Source organism: Pseudonaja textilis, chromosome 4 (genome assembly GCF_049901715.1).
Source record: "Pseudonaja textilis isolate UNSWEBS1 chromosome 4, rPseTex1.2, whole genome shotgun sequence".
Lineage (NCBI taxonomy): Eukaryota > Metazoa > Chordata > Lepidosauria > Squamata > Elapidae > Pseudonaja > Pseudonaja textilis.
Window position 1 is genome coordinate 90,114,819 of NC_141993.1, and position 18,308 is coordinate 90,133,126.

The 18,308-nt window shown below is 46.1% G+C and overlaps 1 protein-coding gene across 2 annotated transcripts in view; it reads right to left on the minus strand.

Moving 5' to 3' along the window:
* Positions 1-15,937: 15,937 nt before the first annotated feature.
* The window catches only part of ARMC9 (armadillo repeat containing 9), a 106,335-nt gene continuing 103,964 nt past the window's right edge, over positions 15,938-18,308 (minus strand). For both annotated transcript variants that reach the window (XM_087933707.1, XM_087933706.1), the window contains one exon: positions 15,938-16,083. In XM_087933707.1, the coding sequence (XP_087789833.1) occupies positions 16,011-16,083 (73 nt within the window). In that variant the 3' untranslated portion in view covers positions 15,938-16,010. The remainder of the gene's footprint in view (positions 16,084-18,308) is intronic.

The window sequence follows — 18,308 nt, forward strand, 5'->3', positions numbered from 1 at the left end:
CGCGCCGTCGTAAGTCGAGGCGATACCTGCATCAGGAAATAAGGAGATTATCAGTGACAGAGGAGTTTGAGATGGGAAGCGTGAAGCGAAACTTAAGTTGTGTTGTTTTAAGGGAAGGGTGGGGGGAAAAAAGATTCAATTGTGTGGTAATTTTTTTTCCCTCTTAAGCTATACAATTTAGGTTTCGTTTCACGCTCCTCGTCTGTTTCCATCCTGATAAATTGAAGGTGACACCTCTTCTCTGGTATTTCTTGGAAGGCCCAAAATGTCCGTTGTGTTATTTGGGGCCTGAAATTAAAATACAGGTGATGCTCACCTTAAAACCCATTTGCTTTGTGACCGTTTGAAGTCACAACAGCAGTGGAAAATGTGACTTATGACCGTTTTTCACATTTACGACCATGGCAGCATCCCCATGGTCACATGATCAAAATTTGGACATTTGATAACCAACTTATGGCTGTTTTTTACACTTAAGACCGTCGCAGCATCTCTGTGCTCACGTGATCAAAATTCAGACATTTGATAACTGAACTTATGACCGCTTTTCACACTTACGACCATCACAGCATCCCCATGGTCACGTGATCAGAATCCAGCAGCTTGACAAACGACTTATGACTATTTTTCACACTTACGACCATCGCAACATTCCCCATGCTCATATGAACAGAATCCAGACGTTTGACAACTGACTTATGACCGTTTTTCACACTTATGACCATCACAACATTCCCCATGCTCACATGATCAAAATCCAGACATTTGACAACCGAGTTATGTCCGTTTTTCGCACTTATGACCCTGGCAGCATCCCACTGGTCATGTGATCAAAATCCAGACATTTGACTACTGACTTATGACCGTTTTTCACACTTACAACCATTGCAGCATTCTTCCCCTGCTCGCGTGATCAAAATTCAGACGTTTGAAACCGACTCACATTTACGATGGTGGCGGTGTCATCACTTGATCCCCTTCTGACAAGCAGAGTCCATGGAGAAGCCAGTGTGTGGACACAACGTGTGGCCATCATGGTTGAAAAACGGGGCACAACTCCCTTCAACCACTGCCTTGCTTAGCGACGGAAACGCTGAACTCCATTGTGGTTGTAAATCAAGGACGGCCTGTACTGTGGCAGAGATAGCAGAGGGATTCCCTGCTGTCTATTTTTTGCTTGTTTCAAATATCTGTCGTTTCCACAGCCCAAGAAATTATTCCAACGTGGATTTTAAAGCAACAACAACCTCGGAGCGCAGAACAGATTCCGACACACGGAATTAAATGTCATTTATTGAAGCGGGAAATCTAATCCCTTTAATCTCACCAAGAATGTGCGGGCAGGTGGTTATTTTATCTGGTGCAGGATCTTTCTCTGCGTGTCACGCTTGTAAAAAAAACATTCCTTTTTTTGCAACAGGTAAAGTCGGAAACAGCCTCGGTGGCCCAGGTGAGCTTGGAAACAGGTTGAACTGCTACTGTATTCCTATTCCCTGGCAGGGGCCAGGACCGGGCCTTTGGTAGCAACCCCGCAGGTAGACATGCCGCCGGTAAAGCTTTCTCCAAGGTGGGAAGTGCTGCACGGACCCCAGCTTCAATGAGCCGCATTTGAAATACAGGTTTAGTTTAGTTTACTTTATTATCCTTGCACCTCGTACAAGGAAATCAAACACCATCTTCAATGCACTTTCTTCTTCTTCTTCTTCTTCTTCTTCTTCTTCTTCTTCTTCTTCTTCTTCTTCTTCTTCTTTCTTCTCCTCCTCCTCTTCCTCTTCCTCCACCTCTTCCACCTTTCTTCTTCTTCTTCTTCTTCTTCTTCTTCTTCTTCCTCTTCTTCTTCTTCTTCTTCCTCTTCCTCTTCCTTCTTCCTCCTCCTCCTCTTCTTCCTTCTTCCTCCTCCTCCTCTTCTTCTTTTCTTCTTCTCCTTCTTCCTCCTCCTCCTCCTCCTCTTCCTCCACCTCTTCCACCTTTCTTCTTCTTCTTCTTCTTCTTCTTCTTCTTCTTCTTCTTCTTCTTCTTCTAATTCTAATTCTAATTCTAATTCTAATTCTAATTCTAATTCTAATTCTAATTCTAATTCTTCTTATTCTTCTAATTCTTCTTATTCTTTTCTTATTATTCTAATTCTAATTCTATTCTCCTCCTCCTCCTCCTCCTCCTCCTCCTCCTCCTCCTCCTCCTCCTTCTTCTTCTTCTTCTTCCTTCTTCTTTGTCCTCCTCCTCCTCCTCTTCTTCTTTCTTCCTCCTCCTCCTCTTCTTCTTTTCTTCTCCTTTGTTGTCTTCCTCCTCCTCCTCTTCCTCCTCTTCCTCTTCCTCTTCTTCTTCTTCTTCTTCTTCTAGTTTACTTTATCATCCTTGCACCTCGTACAACGAAATCAAACGCCATCTTCAGTGCACATCATGACCATGAAAATAAACACAAACACACACCCTCCACACCCCCAAAACCCCCGACACCGCACCAACACTGCACTAGACAGTAGAATCCAGGTAATCCTGGACTTACAAAGGTTCGTTTAGTGACCGTTCAGAGTTACAACAATGACTGAAAAAAGTGACGTGACCATTTTTTTTCACACTTACGACAGCAATCTGGGGAACGCAGGGTCAAAATTCAAAAATTTGGCAAACGCTGTCTTGAACCCAAAGCCGTCGGTTTGCGTTTTCGCACAATGTATTGTATAAATCTGTAAGGAGAGTCAATTCAGACTGATAAATAAAACATATGAAGAACGGTTGCAGGGACTGGATACGTCTCGTTTAACGAAGAGGACTAGGTGGGGAAAACTTGCTATCAGTCGTTCAATATTTGGGGGGCTGCCCCAGAGAAGGGAGGGGTCGATCTATTCTCCAAAACACCAAAGAAGGCCGGACAAGAAGCAATGGGTGGAAAGTAATAAAGGAACGAAGGAGAAATTTCCTAACACTGGGGACAATTAACCAGGGGATCAGCTTGCCACCAGAAATTGTAAGTGGTTCAGCACTGGAGGTTATTAAGAAGAGACTGGACAAGTTACTTCTGTGAAACAGTATAGGATCTTCTGCTGGAGCAGGGGGTTGGACTAGAAGACCTCCAAGGTCCCTTCCAACTCTGCTATTCTATTCTATTCTATTCTATTCTATTCTATTCTATTCTATTCTATTCCATTCCATTCCATTCCATTCCATTCTGTTTCTATTCTATTCATTCCATTCTGTTTCTATTCTACTCTACTTTATTCTATGTTATTATATTCTATAACTGATCAAGGAGAGATTCAACCTGGAAATAAAGGAGAAACTTTCTGACAGGGAGAACAATCGACCCATGGAACAGAAGTTGCCCTCAGAAGTTGTGGGAGCGCCATCAGTTGAGACTTTCAAGAAGACACTGAACTGCCATTTGTCAGAAATGGTGTGGGGTCTCCCGTTTGAGCAGGGGGTTGGACTAGATGACCTATAAGGTCCCTGCCAACTCTAATTATCTGTATCTGTATATTCCAATATCTATTCTATTCTATTCTATTCTATTCTATTCTATTCTATTCTATTCTATTCTATTCTATTCTATTAATTCCATTTTATTTCTATTCTGCTCTATTCTATTCTATATTCCAATATCTATTCTATATTTCAATATATGTTCTGTTCTATTCTACTCTACTCTACTCTACTCTATTCTATTCTATATTCCAATATATGTTCTGTTCTATTCTATTCTATTCTATTCTATTCTATTCTATTCTATTCTATTCTATTCTATTCTATTCTTCATCCAATATATATTCTATTCTATTCTATTCTATTCTATTCTATTCTATTCTATTCTACTCTACTCTACTCTACTCTACTCTACTCTATTCTATTCTATATTCCAATATATGTTCTGTTCTATTCTATTCTATTCTATTCTATTCTATTCTATTCTATTCTATTCTATTCTATTCTATTCTATTCTATATTGCAATATATGTTCTATTCTATTCTGTTGTGTTCTGTTCTAGTTCTAATTCTAATTCTAATTCCACTCCACTCCATTCTCTCAACAGTTACAAGGATTAAGTATATCCAGTTTAATTAAAAGGAGAACTAGGGGTGACATAATAGTGTCTTCCAATAGTTGAGGGGCTGCCACAGAGAAGAGGAAAGCGTGAACCGATTCTCCAAAGCACCTGAGGGCAGGACAAGAAGCAACGGAGGGAAACTAACCCAGGAGAAAAGCAACCTGGAATTAAGGAGAAATTTCCCAACAGTGAGGACAATTAGCCAGCGGAACTGCTTGCCACCAGAAGTTGTGGGTGCTCCAACACTGGAGGTTTTTAAGAAGAGACAGGACAGCCATTTGTCTGAGGGGGCTTAGTCATGTGTTTAGTCATGAGGGTTTAGTCATGTTGGAGTAGGGGGTTGGACTAGAAGACCTCCAAGGCCCCTTCCAACTTTATTATACTGTTACTGATCTCCCCTGGATGAAGACAGCCCTTATTCCTTGAAAATCCAAACAGTTTTGCACCGAGTGGCAGAGATAATTCTATTTTACACTGGGGAGAAAAGTTTTTTAAAAAAGAAGGTAGGTTTTCAGGCTTTTGTGTGCATCTGATGCTATCTTTCCCAGCGCCCTGTTAATGGTTGCGGGTAGCAATCGGTCCTACAGGTAAAAATCCAAAACGTGCTGCCGGGAACGTTTGTGTTTGAAAAGAATCTTCCCAATCAGGTAACTGAAAATATACAACATACCTCTTTTTTTTGTGTGTTATTTGTGAAACACGAGGGTTACTTCCAGGGGTGGGATTCAATTTTTTTAACAACCAGTTCTGTGGCCGTGGCTTAAGTTGGTGGGCGTGGCTTGGTCATATGACTGGCTGGGCGTGGCCAACACAACATCACTCACATCGAGGCACGCATCTCCTCGTCTGGCCTTTCGTGACTGTGGCGATGTTGCAATAGTCGTAAGTGTGAAAAATGGTTGTAAGTCACTTTTTTCAGTGCCGTCGTAACTTTGAATGGTCACTCCACACAAGCAAAGGAGGGAAAAAAACTCCAGAGGAGTTCCTGAGACAGGAAGTCTAGTCCTACCAAGAATGTAATCAGGGTTAACGGAGAGGCAGTTTCTGTAAGCAACACCAGAATGTTTCCTTCCTGCCTTCCTTACAGGATTAGCCCTGTAATTTCTTCCAACAACCGGTTCTCCGAACTGCTTAGAATGTTAACAACCGGTTCTAGCAAATAGGTGAGAACCTGTAGAATCCCACCCCTGGTTACTTCTGTCCTAGGAAGGAGCAGTTTCCCACAGTTAGTCAGGATTCTAGGTGTATCATTGAACATCAAGGTTGGGAGGTACTTTCAAGGTCATCTAGTCCAACTCCAGGTCATCTTGCTCACCTGTTCTTACCTTCTTCAGGAGCTTTTGAGCTCTGTGGCCAGATCTTCACTGGAGGGTGAAGAAAGAAAGAGAGAGGGAGAGAGAGAGAGAGAGGGGAGAGAGAGGGAGAGGAGGGAGAGGAAAAGAGGGGAGAGAGAGGGAGGAAGAGAGGGAGAGAGAGGGAAGGAGAGGGAGAAAGGGGAGAGGGAGGGAGGGAGAGACAGGGGAGAGCAAGGGAGAAGGAGGGAAGGAGGGAGGGAGAGGGGGAGAAGGAGAAGAGAGAGGGGGAGGGAGAGGGAGAAGAATGAGGGAGGGAGAGAGGTTCTGGCCCCCACATTACCAAAAGATTGGTTGAGACTTTGGAGAAAGTGCAGAGAAGAGCAACTAAGAGGATTAAAGGCTCGGAGGCTAAAACATATGAAGAACAGTGGCAGGAATCGAGTATGGCTAGTCTAGACAAAAGGGACATGGTGGCTCAGTGGCTGAGACACTGAGCTTGTCGATGAGGAAGGTTGGCAGTTCGGCAGTTCGAATCCCTAGCGCCGCGTGATGGAGTGAGCTCCCGTGACTTGTCCCAGCTTCGGCCAACTTAGCAGTTCGAAAGCATGTATAAGAAATGCAAGTAGAAAAAGCCCCAGAAGGCAGGATAAGAAACAACAGATGGAAACTAATCAAGGAGAGAAGCAATCTGGAATTAAGGAGAAACTTCCTAGCAGTGAGGACCATTAACCAGTGGAACAGCTTGCCACCAGAAATCGTGGGCGCTCCATCACTGGAGCTTTTTAAGAAGAGTTTAGACCAGTGGTTGCCAACCGGTGGGCCGGGACCACTAGTGCTCCACAAAATTTGGGGGGTGGTCCGTAGAGAAATGTTACCCGCAGAGCATCCCCCAAAGCAATTAATCCATGCTGCATGGGAACCCATGGCCTGCAGGAATGGTGCCTGCCCATTCACTCCTTACCTGGCAAACTTGCCTCCTAAGTTGCTATTTTTCCTTTTTTCCACCCCCCGACCATCAGTTCTGCTTTGCCGGGTGTTTTCGATTAGCTAGAAAGCAGGAAAGCGTTGGATTTCTTGCTTTCTAGCTAAACTCTAGATCTTCAGCTCTGCTTTTAAGCAGAGCCAAACCTTCCTTAGGACTGAAGCTTCTATTAGTCAGTGCAGACTCAGGTAGCTGATGGCAGAAACGCAGATCTCTAAGTGAATCTGTGATTCTGTGAGCGACTCAATTTGCCTGCCTGTTTTACCTGATTTGGGGTAAAAGTGGCTCTTTTTTTATAAAAATACAATATTTACATACATGGTGTGTTGTGAGTTAATTTTATGAGTTTGCGTGCAAGCAAATTTTATGTGACAGACTCACGTAGCCGATGGCAGAATCATAGATCTCTAAGTGAATCTGTGATTCTGTGAGCGACTCAATCTGCCTGCCTGCTTTGCCCGATTTTGGGTAAAAGTGGCTCTTTTTTTATAAAAAAATTCAATCTTTACATATATATATATATTTACAATATTTACATACAAGCCACACCCCCAGCCAGTCACATGCCCACCAAGCCACACCCATTAATTAGGACACGCCCACAGAACCGGTTGTTAAGACATTTGAATCCCACCCCTGCCTCTGTGTGTTTGTGTGTGTGTGTGTGAGAGAGAGAGAGAGGGAGGGAGAGGAAGAGAAGGAGGTCAGATCAAATCTCTCTCTCTCTCCCACCAACGTCAGCAAGCCACCATCGGTCGAAATTCATATTAGTGGTTACTGGGATTTATAATTCTGAGTTGGTGGTTCTTGGGAGGTCCAAAAAGTTGGTGACCCCTGGTCTAGAGACAGTCACTTCTCTGAAATGGTGTAGGTTCTCCTGCTTAAGCAGGGGGCTGGACTGGAAGACCTCCAAGGCCCCTTCCAGCTCTATTCTGATCCTCATCCCTCCCTCCTCACGTCGGGAGCGCCTCTCTGCGTGGCCTCCCCCATTCGGTTCAACACCTGGCTGGAGACGCGGAGGAGCACAGAGCGTTCATTCAAGCAACCCAGCTCTGAACAAGGATGTCCTCTCTCCAGCCAGCCAGACGAAACTCTCCCCCTCCTCATTTTGGGCCTGGGAACGCCCCCTCCTCTGTGCCCCCTCCGTTGGATGCGACTAAAGGCAGGCTTGAGTTTCCATCTCCCCAAAAGCTGCTTTTTAGGGTGTGTTTCGTTTTGTTTTTTACACGAGCTGTTAGGAATGAAGGTAATCTAACAGCTATTTGGGATGGAAATATATAAACCGGGATAGACATTTTAATGCTGTCTCTTTAAATTATGCATAATAATTTTCAGCGGAAACAGGTGCCACCCAGCTACCATAGACCAAGCCAGCATTCCTCCCACAAGGTGCGAATGCAGACCATCATTGCAGCAACAAACTTCCCTATCCTTCGATTGATTCCCTGACTTGATCGGCGGCCACCAGGCAGATGCTCGGCACATGGAAAATCTGACTAGCTGGGACAGTCCCGTCACTTAAAATAGAATTAGTCGATCGATGGAGGGAGCCCCAGTGATTTCTGCACGAACATTAGTGTGATAAGCCGGGTTTGGTGTTTGCTTTGAGAGGGAATTGCAACCTGGAGTGTTTGTTTTCGAGTGTCGAACGGCAATAGCAACTGATGGGCTCAGTTCCCAGTCTGCGCCGGAGTTGACAAAACAGAATTGTTACTTCCACAACTTGCACCAAGCCCAAAGGGATTAAATCGGATGAGGGTCAGTAGAAAAGTCTTAATTTTCTTTTTTTTTAAGTAACTATTTTTTTTAAAAAATTACGGGCTAGAAACCTGGAGACGGTGAGTTCTAGTCCTGCCTTAGGTACAAAAGCCGGCGAGGTAACTTTGGGCCAATCACCAGGAGACAGTGAGTTCTAGTCCCGTTTTAGGCATGAAAGCTGACTGGGCGACTTTGGGCCAATCAGAAGGTTGGGAGTTCTAGTCTTGCCTTAGGCATGAAAGCCAGCTGGGTGGCTTTCGGCCAATCAACAGGAGACATTGAGTTCTAGTCCCGCCTTAGACAGGAAAGCCAGCTGGGTGACTTTGGGCCAATCACCAGGAGACTTGGGAGTTCTAGTCCCGCCTTAGACAGGAAAGCCAGCTGGGTAACTTTGGGCCAATCACCAGGAGACAGTGAGTTCTAGTCCCGTTTAGGCATGAAAGCTGACTGGGCGACTTTGGGCCAATCAGAAGGTTGGGAGTTCTAGTCTTGCCTTAGGCATGAAAGCCAGCGTGGGTGGCTTTCGCCAATCAACAGGAGACATTGAGTTCTAGTCCCGCCTTAGACAGGAAAGCCAGCTGGGTGACTTTGGGCCAATCACCAGGAGACTTGGGAGTTCTAGTCCGCCTTGACAGGAAAGCCAGCTGGGTGACTTTGGGCCAATCACCAGGGAGACAGTGAGTTCTAGTCCCGTTTTAGGCATGAAAGCTGACTGGGCGACTTTGGGCCAATCAGAAGGTTGGGAGTTCTAGTCTTGCCTTAGGCATGAAAGCCAGCTGGGTGGCTTTCGGCCAATCAACAGGAGACATTGAGTTCTAGTCCCGCCTTAGACAGGAAAGCCAGCTGGGTGACTTTGGGCCAATCACCAGGAGACTTGGGAGTTCTAGTCCCGCCTTAGACAGGAAAGCCAGCTGGGTGACTTTGGGCCAATCACCAGGAGACGGGGAGTTCTAGTCCCGTTTTAGGCATGAAAGCTGACTGGGCGACTTTGGGCCAATCAGAAGGTTGGGAGTTCTAGTCTTGCCTTAGGCATGAAAGCCAGCTGGGTGGCTTTGGCAATCAACAGGAGACATTGAGTTCTAGTCCCGCCTTAGACAGGAAAGCCAGCTGGGTGACTTTGGGCCAATCACCAGGAGACTTGGGAGTTCTAGTCCCGCCTTAGACAGGAAAGCCAGCTGGGTAACTTTGGGCCAATCACCAGGGGACTGGGAGTTCTAGTTCTGCCTTGGGCAGGAAAGCCAGATGGATGACTTTGGGCTGATCTCTAGGAAATGATGAGTTCTAGTCCTGCCTTAGGCATGAATGCCGGCTGGGTGACTTTGGGCCAATCATCAGAAGACTGAGAGTTCTAATCCCACCTCAGACATGAATGCCTTGCTGGCTGGGGAATTCTGGGAATTGAAGTCCACCCATTTTGAGGCTGCCAAGGCTGAAAAACATTATATTTGAAGACCCTTTTAAATAAAATTTCTACTTCCCTGCAGGCCCCATACCTGAGTGGATTCTGCCTGTCAGTTCGGAAGATTATTTTAATTCTTGAAACCAGGAAATCCTCGTCTCCTTCCTCCTCTCCTTCCTTCTCTTCCTCCTCTCCCTCCTCCTCCTCCTTTCTCTTCTCCTTCTCCTCCTCCTCCTCCTTTTCTTCCTCCTCTTCCTTCCTTCACCCTCTCCATTCTTTAATTTTTCTTCATAACAGCAACCCTAAAAGATAGATTGAGGGAATTTAGGGCCCAAATCCACCAGGCACTTCCACACTTCTCTCTTATTCATCAGTTTAAGACTGCCAGCTCCAGAAAATGTCCTACAAAGCTTAATTTAGGGCAGGAACTAAAACCTTCAAAAGGAAAACAGATGGAAATCCCTTCGCCATCGCTGAAGATTTGCAAACTTCAAGTCAGGAAAAAACCAAGCCGAAAAACCATTCGCTGCCAACTGACAGAGGCCAACTCAGCTTCTTCTCCTCAAAAGTTTGTTCCAGATGACTTCAGAGTAGCTAAAGATGACAAAAGTCAAAAAAATAATTTTTAAAAAAATTGGATTTCAGATCTAGAAAGAAAGGGGAGCAGCTTTGTTACCGCAGATTCCTTAGCTCACATGTCAGGCAAAAAAATCTGTTCTCTGCCTCCCAAGTCCTAGCTGGGTCTTCCTTTGGTTGCCCTGCACAGGAGAACGGAGCTGGAAAGCAGGTGAGCCACGCCCACCAAGCCAAGCCAAGCCCGCCAAGCCACACCCACAACTGATCGGCTGGGTCTTCCTTTGGTTGCCCTGCACAGGAGAACGGAGCTGGAAAGCAGGTTAGCCACGCCCACCAAGCCAAGCCAAGCCCGCCAAGCCACACCCACAACTGATCGGCTGGGTCTTCCTTTGGTTGCCCTGCACAGGAGAACGGAGCTGGAAAGCAGGTTAGCCCGCCCACCAAGCCAAGCCAAGCCCGCCAAGCCACACCCACAACTGATCGGCTGGGTCTTCTTTGGTTGCCCTGCACAGGAGAACAGAGCTGGAAAGCAGGTTAGCCACACCCAACTGATCGGCACCAAGCCAAGCCAAGCCCGCCAAGCCACACCCACAACTGATCGGCTGGGTCTTCCTTTGGTTGCCCTGCACAGGAGAACGGAGCTGGAAAGCAGGTTAGCCACGCCCACCAAGCCAAGCCAAGCCCGCCAAGCCACACCCACAACTGATCGGCTGGGTCTTCTTTGGTTGCCCTGCACAGGAGAACGGAGCTGGAAAGCAGGTTAGCCACGCCCACCAAGCCAAGCCAAGCCCGCCAAGCCACACCCACAACTGATCGGCTGGGTCTTCCTTTGGTTGCCCTGCACAGGAGAACGGAGCTGGAAAGCAGGCTAGTGGGGTGGAGAGGGAAGGGGGATTTTGCAGTATCCTTCCCTTGCCACACCCATGCACCAAGCCATGCCACACCCACCAAGCCATGCCACGCCCACCATTCCACGCCCACAGAACCGGTAGTAAATTTTTTTGAATCCCGCCACAACCTGGATTATCGATTTTGTGATTTAGCATTCATTGCTTTGTGAAAACTAACGAGTTGGATCACTATTCCATCTCTGGCTCTGTGTCAACTCAGAAAGTCACTTCAAATTCACTAATCACAATTCGCTGAGCGTTTGGAAACCGGCAAATCTCATTTGCCTCCCTGATTTTTCTCAGAGGGAAGTTTTTTAACCTCCCCGACAAAATGATAAAACTTCCTTTGACTCGAACATGACTTCGGGATGCGGCTGTCATGCATAATCCATTTCTTTGACGATTGCCCAGAAATGATTCCGCCTTGCTTTCTTCCAAGGATGTGTTTTCAATTTCTCTTGGGATTTTTTTTTTTTTTTACTATTTAATTTTTTTGGTAGTCTCTCCCAGTTATGCTCTGCTTGGTTTCCTGAGCTCAAAAAAAAAAAGGTCTTTTGAGTAAGACCATCTGTAGCGACTTATTTTCTGAGATCTCCAGAGAAATAATCAGTAGCAGCCCTGGAATGACTGTTCGAGATCCAACGTGCAGCATCTACGAAGTTATGCGGCAAAGCAGCTGGCAAGCAAGCTTGGTGCGTTTTTATCATTGGCAGAGCACAGAACAACAGAATTTGGAAGGTGCCTTGGAGGCCATCTAGTCCAACCCCCCTGCCAAGCAGGAGACCCTATACCATTCCAGACAAATGACTGCCTGATCTCTTCTTCAAAGCCTCCAGGGATGAAGCTCCCAAACCTTTCTGAAGGCTCTTTCATGGATTAATTGTTCTCAGGACATTTCTCCTTAGTTCTAGGCTGAGTCTCTCTTTCGTTCGTTTCCATCTTCGTTGCTTCTTGTTCTACCTCTAGAAAGTGTGGGTGCTTCCACACGGGAGGTTTTAAAGAAGAGACTGGACAACCATTTATCTGGAATGGTATAGGATCTCCTGCTTGAGCAGGGGGGTGGACTAGAAGATCTCTGAGGTCCCTTCTAGATCTATTCTGATAGAACAGAATAGAATAGAATACTGAATAGAATAGAATAGAGAATAGAATACAGAATAGAATAGAGAATAGAATACAGAATAGAATAGAATAAAGAATAGAATAGATATTAGATGAAGAATAGAATACAGAATAGAATAGAGAATAGAATAGAAATACAGAATAGAATACAGAATAGAATAGAATAAAGAATAGAATAGATATTAGATGAAGAATAGAATAGAATGCAGAATAGAATAGAACAGAGAATACAATAGAATAGAATAGAATACAGAATAGAATAGAGAATGGAGTAGATATTAGATGAAGAATAGAATGGTGCATAAACGCACCCATGTGCCTACCGTGCCTGTCCTATTGTTTCTTTTATTTTATTTTTATATGTATCCATGTATTCATAACTATGTTTTTACTTATACCTATTATCTTGTAAGCAATTGACAAAAATAAATAAATAAAATAAAGAAAGAAAGAATAGAGAATAGAATAGAATACAGAATAGATATTAGATGAAGAATAGAATAATAGAATAGAATAGAGAATAGAATAGATATTAGATGAAGAATAAAATAGAATAGAGAAGAGAAGAGAGAACAGAATAGAGAATAGAACAGAATAGAGAATAGAATAGAGAATAGAATAGAACAGAATACTGAATAGAATAGAGAATAGAATAGAACAGAAAATAAAAGAATAGAACAGAATAGAATGGAATGGAACAGAACTCAGAATATAGAATAGAATAGAATAAAAAAGATAAAAGAATAGAGCTGGAAGGAACCTTGGAGGTCATCTAGTCCAACCCCCTGCTCAGCCAGGAAACTCTATTCCATTTCAGACAAGTGACCGTCCGGTCTCTTCTTAAAAACCTCCGGTGTTGAAGCACCCACAACTTCTGGAGATGAGCTCTTCCACTGAATACTGCTGTTGTTCTAACTTTTAAGACATTTCTCCTTAGTTCCAAGTGGCTTCTCTCCTGGATCAGTTTCCCTCCATAGTCCTGCCTTCCAGGGCTTTGGAGAATAGGTTGACACCCCCCACCCCCCACCCCCCACACCCCCACACCCCCCGTTCTTTGTGGCAGCCTCTCAAATAGATGCCTGCTATCCTATCTAAGAACCACGGTTAGAATGCAGTAGAGGCAGGGCTACCGGTTCGTACCAGTTCCGGCGAACCGGTTGTTAATTTTACGGCCAGTTCGGCAAACAAGCGAATCCCACCCACCCTGCCCTCCCGTCCTAGGAGTCCTCACCCAGGGTGGAGGGTGGAGGCTCAGGGAGGGTGAAAATGGGCCCCCCGGGAGTTTCAGGAGGCCCGAAACAGTTGCTGGGGTTTTGGGATCCCGCCCCCGCTTACCTGGGACCCAAAATGGCTGTGTGGGGACTCCTGGGAGGCCAGGAGAAAGCAGGGCCAGCCAATCCTCAGAACTACCAGTTTGCTGAACCAAATATAAAATTAACATCCGGTTCGCCCGAACCGGCTGATGGCCACGCCGGATTAACCAGGTGGCTCTGATAAAAAGCACTTCATGGGGTGATTCGCTTCACAACTGCAGTGATTCGCTTCACAACTCTGGCAAGAAAGGCACCGACGGTTGTGGTTGGCCGGCAGCCGGTGCAAGCCGGCAGAAGTATCGGACAGCGAGGACGAAAGGGAACCAGTCAGGGAGTCTCGGGGAAACGGACTCAGACGAGGGTCCTGCATCCGATGCAGAGATAGGGCCAGGACCCATCTGAGAGTGGGGTGCTCTCTCCAGAGCCTTCGGAGCCCGGCAGAAGAAGACCCAGGGGAGCCTGTTCCCAGTGCGCATGTGCGCAGCGCTGCTAGAAGGTGACAGCAGCTGAAATAAAAGAGTAAGGCTGGGCGGCGATTGCCCCTCCCATAAGGGATAAAAGTCAGTCCTCAACGACGAACCGCTTTGCAGGAAGCAAAGCAGTTCAGTAATCTCCGAGTCCTTCGTGAAGCTCTGTACTCTGGTCGTGTTTTTTTTTTTTTTCTGGGTTTGGGGGTTTGGTTTATGTTAGCCTTAATTGGGCTTCTGTTTCTTGGCAGCATTCTGCAGCGCTAAAAAGCATGCTTTTATCCGGAGGAACTGTGACTAATTCGTTTTGGCTGGGAATGCAGGTAATTCCCAGCATTGCATTAAAAAAGTTTACTTCTAAATTCAGTTTGTGTTTTACTAAGTTTGACGAAGCCCGGGTCAAAACACCGACCAAAGTTACCATCGCGGCTCTTGGTGTGTCAATGCAGAGAAATGGATTCATCCAGAAAATAGGTTGTGCTTTTTTGTGGGAAAACTCCTGATGTTGTGGCTCCCAAGGGCGTGTGTTGCACGCACGCTCCCACTAGGGAGACAAGGGTGAGCAAACGGTCATTTTTCCCCACGCTCTATTTCTCCAACATAAATTAGGTTTTTTTTTTTTTTTAAAAAAAAGCTAGATTTCTCCAGCCCGAGAGATTTAATAAACAGCAATTTCTCCGTCTATTCCTCGGTCTGTCATTTTGCCAGCACTTAGCAGGTTGTTTATCCAAGGGGTTATTCAAAGCCAAACTTGATTTACGACTCAGCAGATCTTCCAGGAATGAATGACTTCCTTGGACACCGTCCAGTTTCGTCATCGTCGACTTTCCAGAGAGAAGCATCTGCCGACAGGCAGGAAGGACGTCGTGGAAAGAGAAGGAAGAGACGAGGGCAGAGCACAGAGACACTAGCAGAGGAGAGGTCCTTTCCAGGGTTGGCTAAATTCGATGCACCCAGAGATGTCCACAGAGATGGTGCAGAAGAAACACGATGGCCACCAGGGTCAAATCAAAGATGGCACCAGAGGCCGGAAGCACATGAGGATGCAAGGATGATCCACAGCTGCAGAAGCTCTTTGACTGCTGGTTTCGGACAACATTGAGATTTATGGCCTTGGGAGAACATCAGATCTTCTGGGCAAGGCCCAAAAGTATCATGTCAACTGATCTTGAAGGAAAGGAAGCCGCGAACCTCTGATCTCAAAGCTACTTTGGGGATCTTGGGAGGAGCCAGCACCCCACTGGGAGGGTCTCTAGCCTTAAGTGGAGGGGCGAGCAGGTTGATCCCGGTTGGTATTTGGACAGGGCAGGGATCCACTGGGAGATCGGAGTTTGGTAGTTGGATCCTTCAACCGCGAACGTGAAGTTTTGTTGGGTATGAGGTTGAGAGGGTGTTTTACTTCTGAAGCACATTTCCAACCCAGGATTCCCCTGATAAGAGCCAGGATGTCAAACCTGTAGAATTGCCACATTTCATCCATGCCGGTGAGGAATTCTGGGAACTCATTTGGCCATTCAATTCTCCCCCATTGAGGCCCCACCAGACTGGGGTAGGTGGAAACAGACTATCTGAGAGGTGTCGTTCATTCATTCATTCATATCTCCTGCTCTCACTCTCTCTCTTCCCTCCCTCCCTTTCTCTTTCCCTTCCTCCTTCCCTCTCTCTCTCGATTGGGGGAGGTGGAAACAGACTATCCAAGAGATTTCATTCATTCATTCATTCATTCATTCATTATCTCCCTCTCTCTCTCTCTTCCTCCTCCCTCCCTCTCTCCCTTTCTCTCCCTTCCTCCTTCCCTCTCTCTCTCGATTGGGGAGGTGGAAACAGACTATCCAAGAGATTTCATTCATTCATTCATTCATTCATTATGTCCCTCCCTCCCTCTCTTCCCTCCCTCCCTCTCTCCCTTTCTTTCCCTTCCTCCTTCCCTCTCTCTCTCGATTGGGGAGGTGGAAACAGACTATCCAAGAGATTTCATTCATTCATTCATTCATTCTCTCTCTCTCTCTCTCTTTTCCTCCCTCCCTCTCTCCCTTTCTTTCCCTTCCTCCTTCCCTCCCTTTTGCTTTGGCGCCTGGCACTCCGTTTCCCCCTCTTGCCCCATTTAATCCCCCCGTTTTACACGTGAGGGTTCTGTAAACAAGCCCTCTTGTGTTTGCACTGATTCACGGATGAGCTGTTGAAATGTCAGTTCCTCCCATCTGATGACGGGCAGGTCCATTAGACAAGAGGAAATACCTGGGGGGGGAAAAAAAATCCTATTTATTGAACGGCCCATCCCTGGGCTCTCAGGGCTCCTTCTTTCATTAACTTGTCTTCAGAGGGATTAGATGCCAGAAAGAGCAAACAGGAGAGCGACAAAGAGGACGGATGGCTAAAACATATAAAGAACGGCTGCAGGAAACTGGGTTTGATGGAAAGAAGGACTAGGGGAGACATGATAGCAGTCTTCCAGGATTTGAGGGGCTGCCCCAAAGAAGAGGGAGTCAAGCTCTTCTCCAAAGCATCTGAGGGCAGGACGAGAAGCAACGGGTGGAATCTCATCCAGGAGAGAAGCGACCTCGAATTAAGGAGGAATTTCCTGACATTAGTGGACACTTTGCCTTCAGAAGTTGTGGGTGCTTCGACCCTGGAGGCTTTTGGAAGAGATTGGACAACTGTTTGTCTGAAATGGTACCAGGTTTTCCTGCCTAAGCAGGGGGTTGGACTAGAAGACCTCCAAGGCCCCCTTCCACTTCTGTTATTCTATTCTGCTCTGAAACACTTCGGAGCAGTGTTTTTGTGTAGAAAACATGAACGTCCGTCCATGCTTCTGGTATGGGGCTTCCGGGAATCCTCCGCTTACGATCGGCCACTTAGCAACCACCTGAAGTTATGACAGACCCTCCCTAAAGCTACAAGGCAGTCCTCGACTTACGAACCGCAACGGAGCCCAATATTTCTCTGGCTAACAGAGGCATTCGTGAAGTGAGTTTTGCCCTCCATTTTACGACCTGGCTGGCCACAGTGGTTAAGTGAATAACAGGCTTGTGAAGCAAATAGCTCTGCTTCTCCGTTGGCTCTGATAGTCAGAAGGTTACAAAAGGGCTTCAGATAAGAGATAATCAGGGTTGGAAGGGACCTTGTAGGTCATCTAGTCCAACACCCCCGCCGTGTCCCCAGGACACTGTGGACTGTCATAAGTATGAGTCGGTGGCCAAAACGCCTGGATTTTGATCACGTGACCGCAGGGATGCTGTAACAGTCGTAAGGGTGAAAAACGGGCCTAAGTCCCCCTTTTTTTTCAGCGGCGTTGTAAGCTTTGAACGGTCACTAAACAAACTGTTGTAAGTTGAGGACCGCCTGTACTCAAGAGTACCCAAATACTTACAACCTGATTTCAAAGTTACAACCCCTGTGGTGTTCCTGGAGTTACCGCCGCCATTCTCCCAGCCCACCGGTCTCCCGCATCCGCCCTTAACTCGGCCTAGATCAGTGCACCAAATACAAGCTAGGCGGATATGACCTCGTCGATGATCCTCACTCTGTGAAGGACCTTCGTAAGACCTAAGCGCCAGAGCTCACTCTAACAGCATTGCCAAAAAGGCTTTAAGAGTTATAAATCTAATCTTACGAAGCGTCTCCTCCGGAAATATTGAATTGCTAACTAGGGCATACAAAACCTTTGCTAGACCAATACTTGAAGACAGCTCATCTGTCTGGAATCCTCATTGTATGTCAGATATTAACACGATTGAGCGAGTCCAGAAGTATTTCACGAGAAGAGTACTACACTCCTCTGCTTGTAGTAGAATACCCTACACCACCAGGCTTGACATTTTGGGCTTGGACAACCTAAAACTAGGCCGCCTATGGTTGGACTTAAGCGTAGTACACAAAATTATCTGCTACAATGTCCTACCAGTCAATGACTACTTCAGCTTCAACCTCAACAATACACGAGCACGCAACAGATACAAACTCAAGGTAAACTGCTCCAAACTTGATTAGCAGGAAATACGACTTCAGCAACAGAGCGGTCAATGCCTGGAATGCACTACCTGACTCTATTGTTACATCCTCAAAACCTTCACTTTTTAAACCTTAAACTGTCCACTATTGACCTCACCCCATTCCTAAGAGGTCTGTAAGGGGTGTGCATAAGCGCACTCTCGTGCCTACCATCCCTGTCCTATTGTCTCCATTTATCCTTACCTATTTCCTGTTTATACTTATACCTATTATCTTGCAAGCGATTGACAAATCAAATAAAAAAATAAATAAAAGGAAGGAAGGAAGGAAGGAAGGAAGGAAGGAAGGAAGGAAGGAGAGAAAAGGGAAGGAGTGGGAGGAAGGAAGGAAAGAAGGAAGGAAGGGGGAAGGAAGGAGAACACGGGAGAGGAAGGAAGGAGAGAAGAGAATGAAGGGAGGAGAGAAAAGAAGGGAAGGAATGTGAGGAAGGAAGGAAAGAAGGGAGGAAGGGG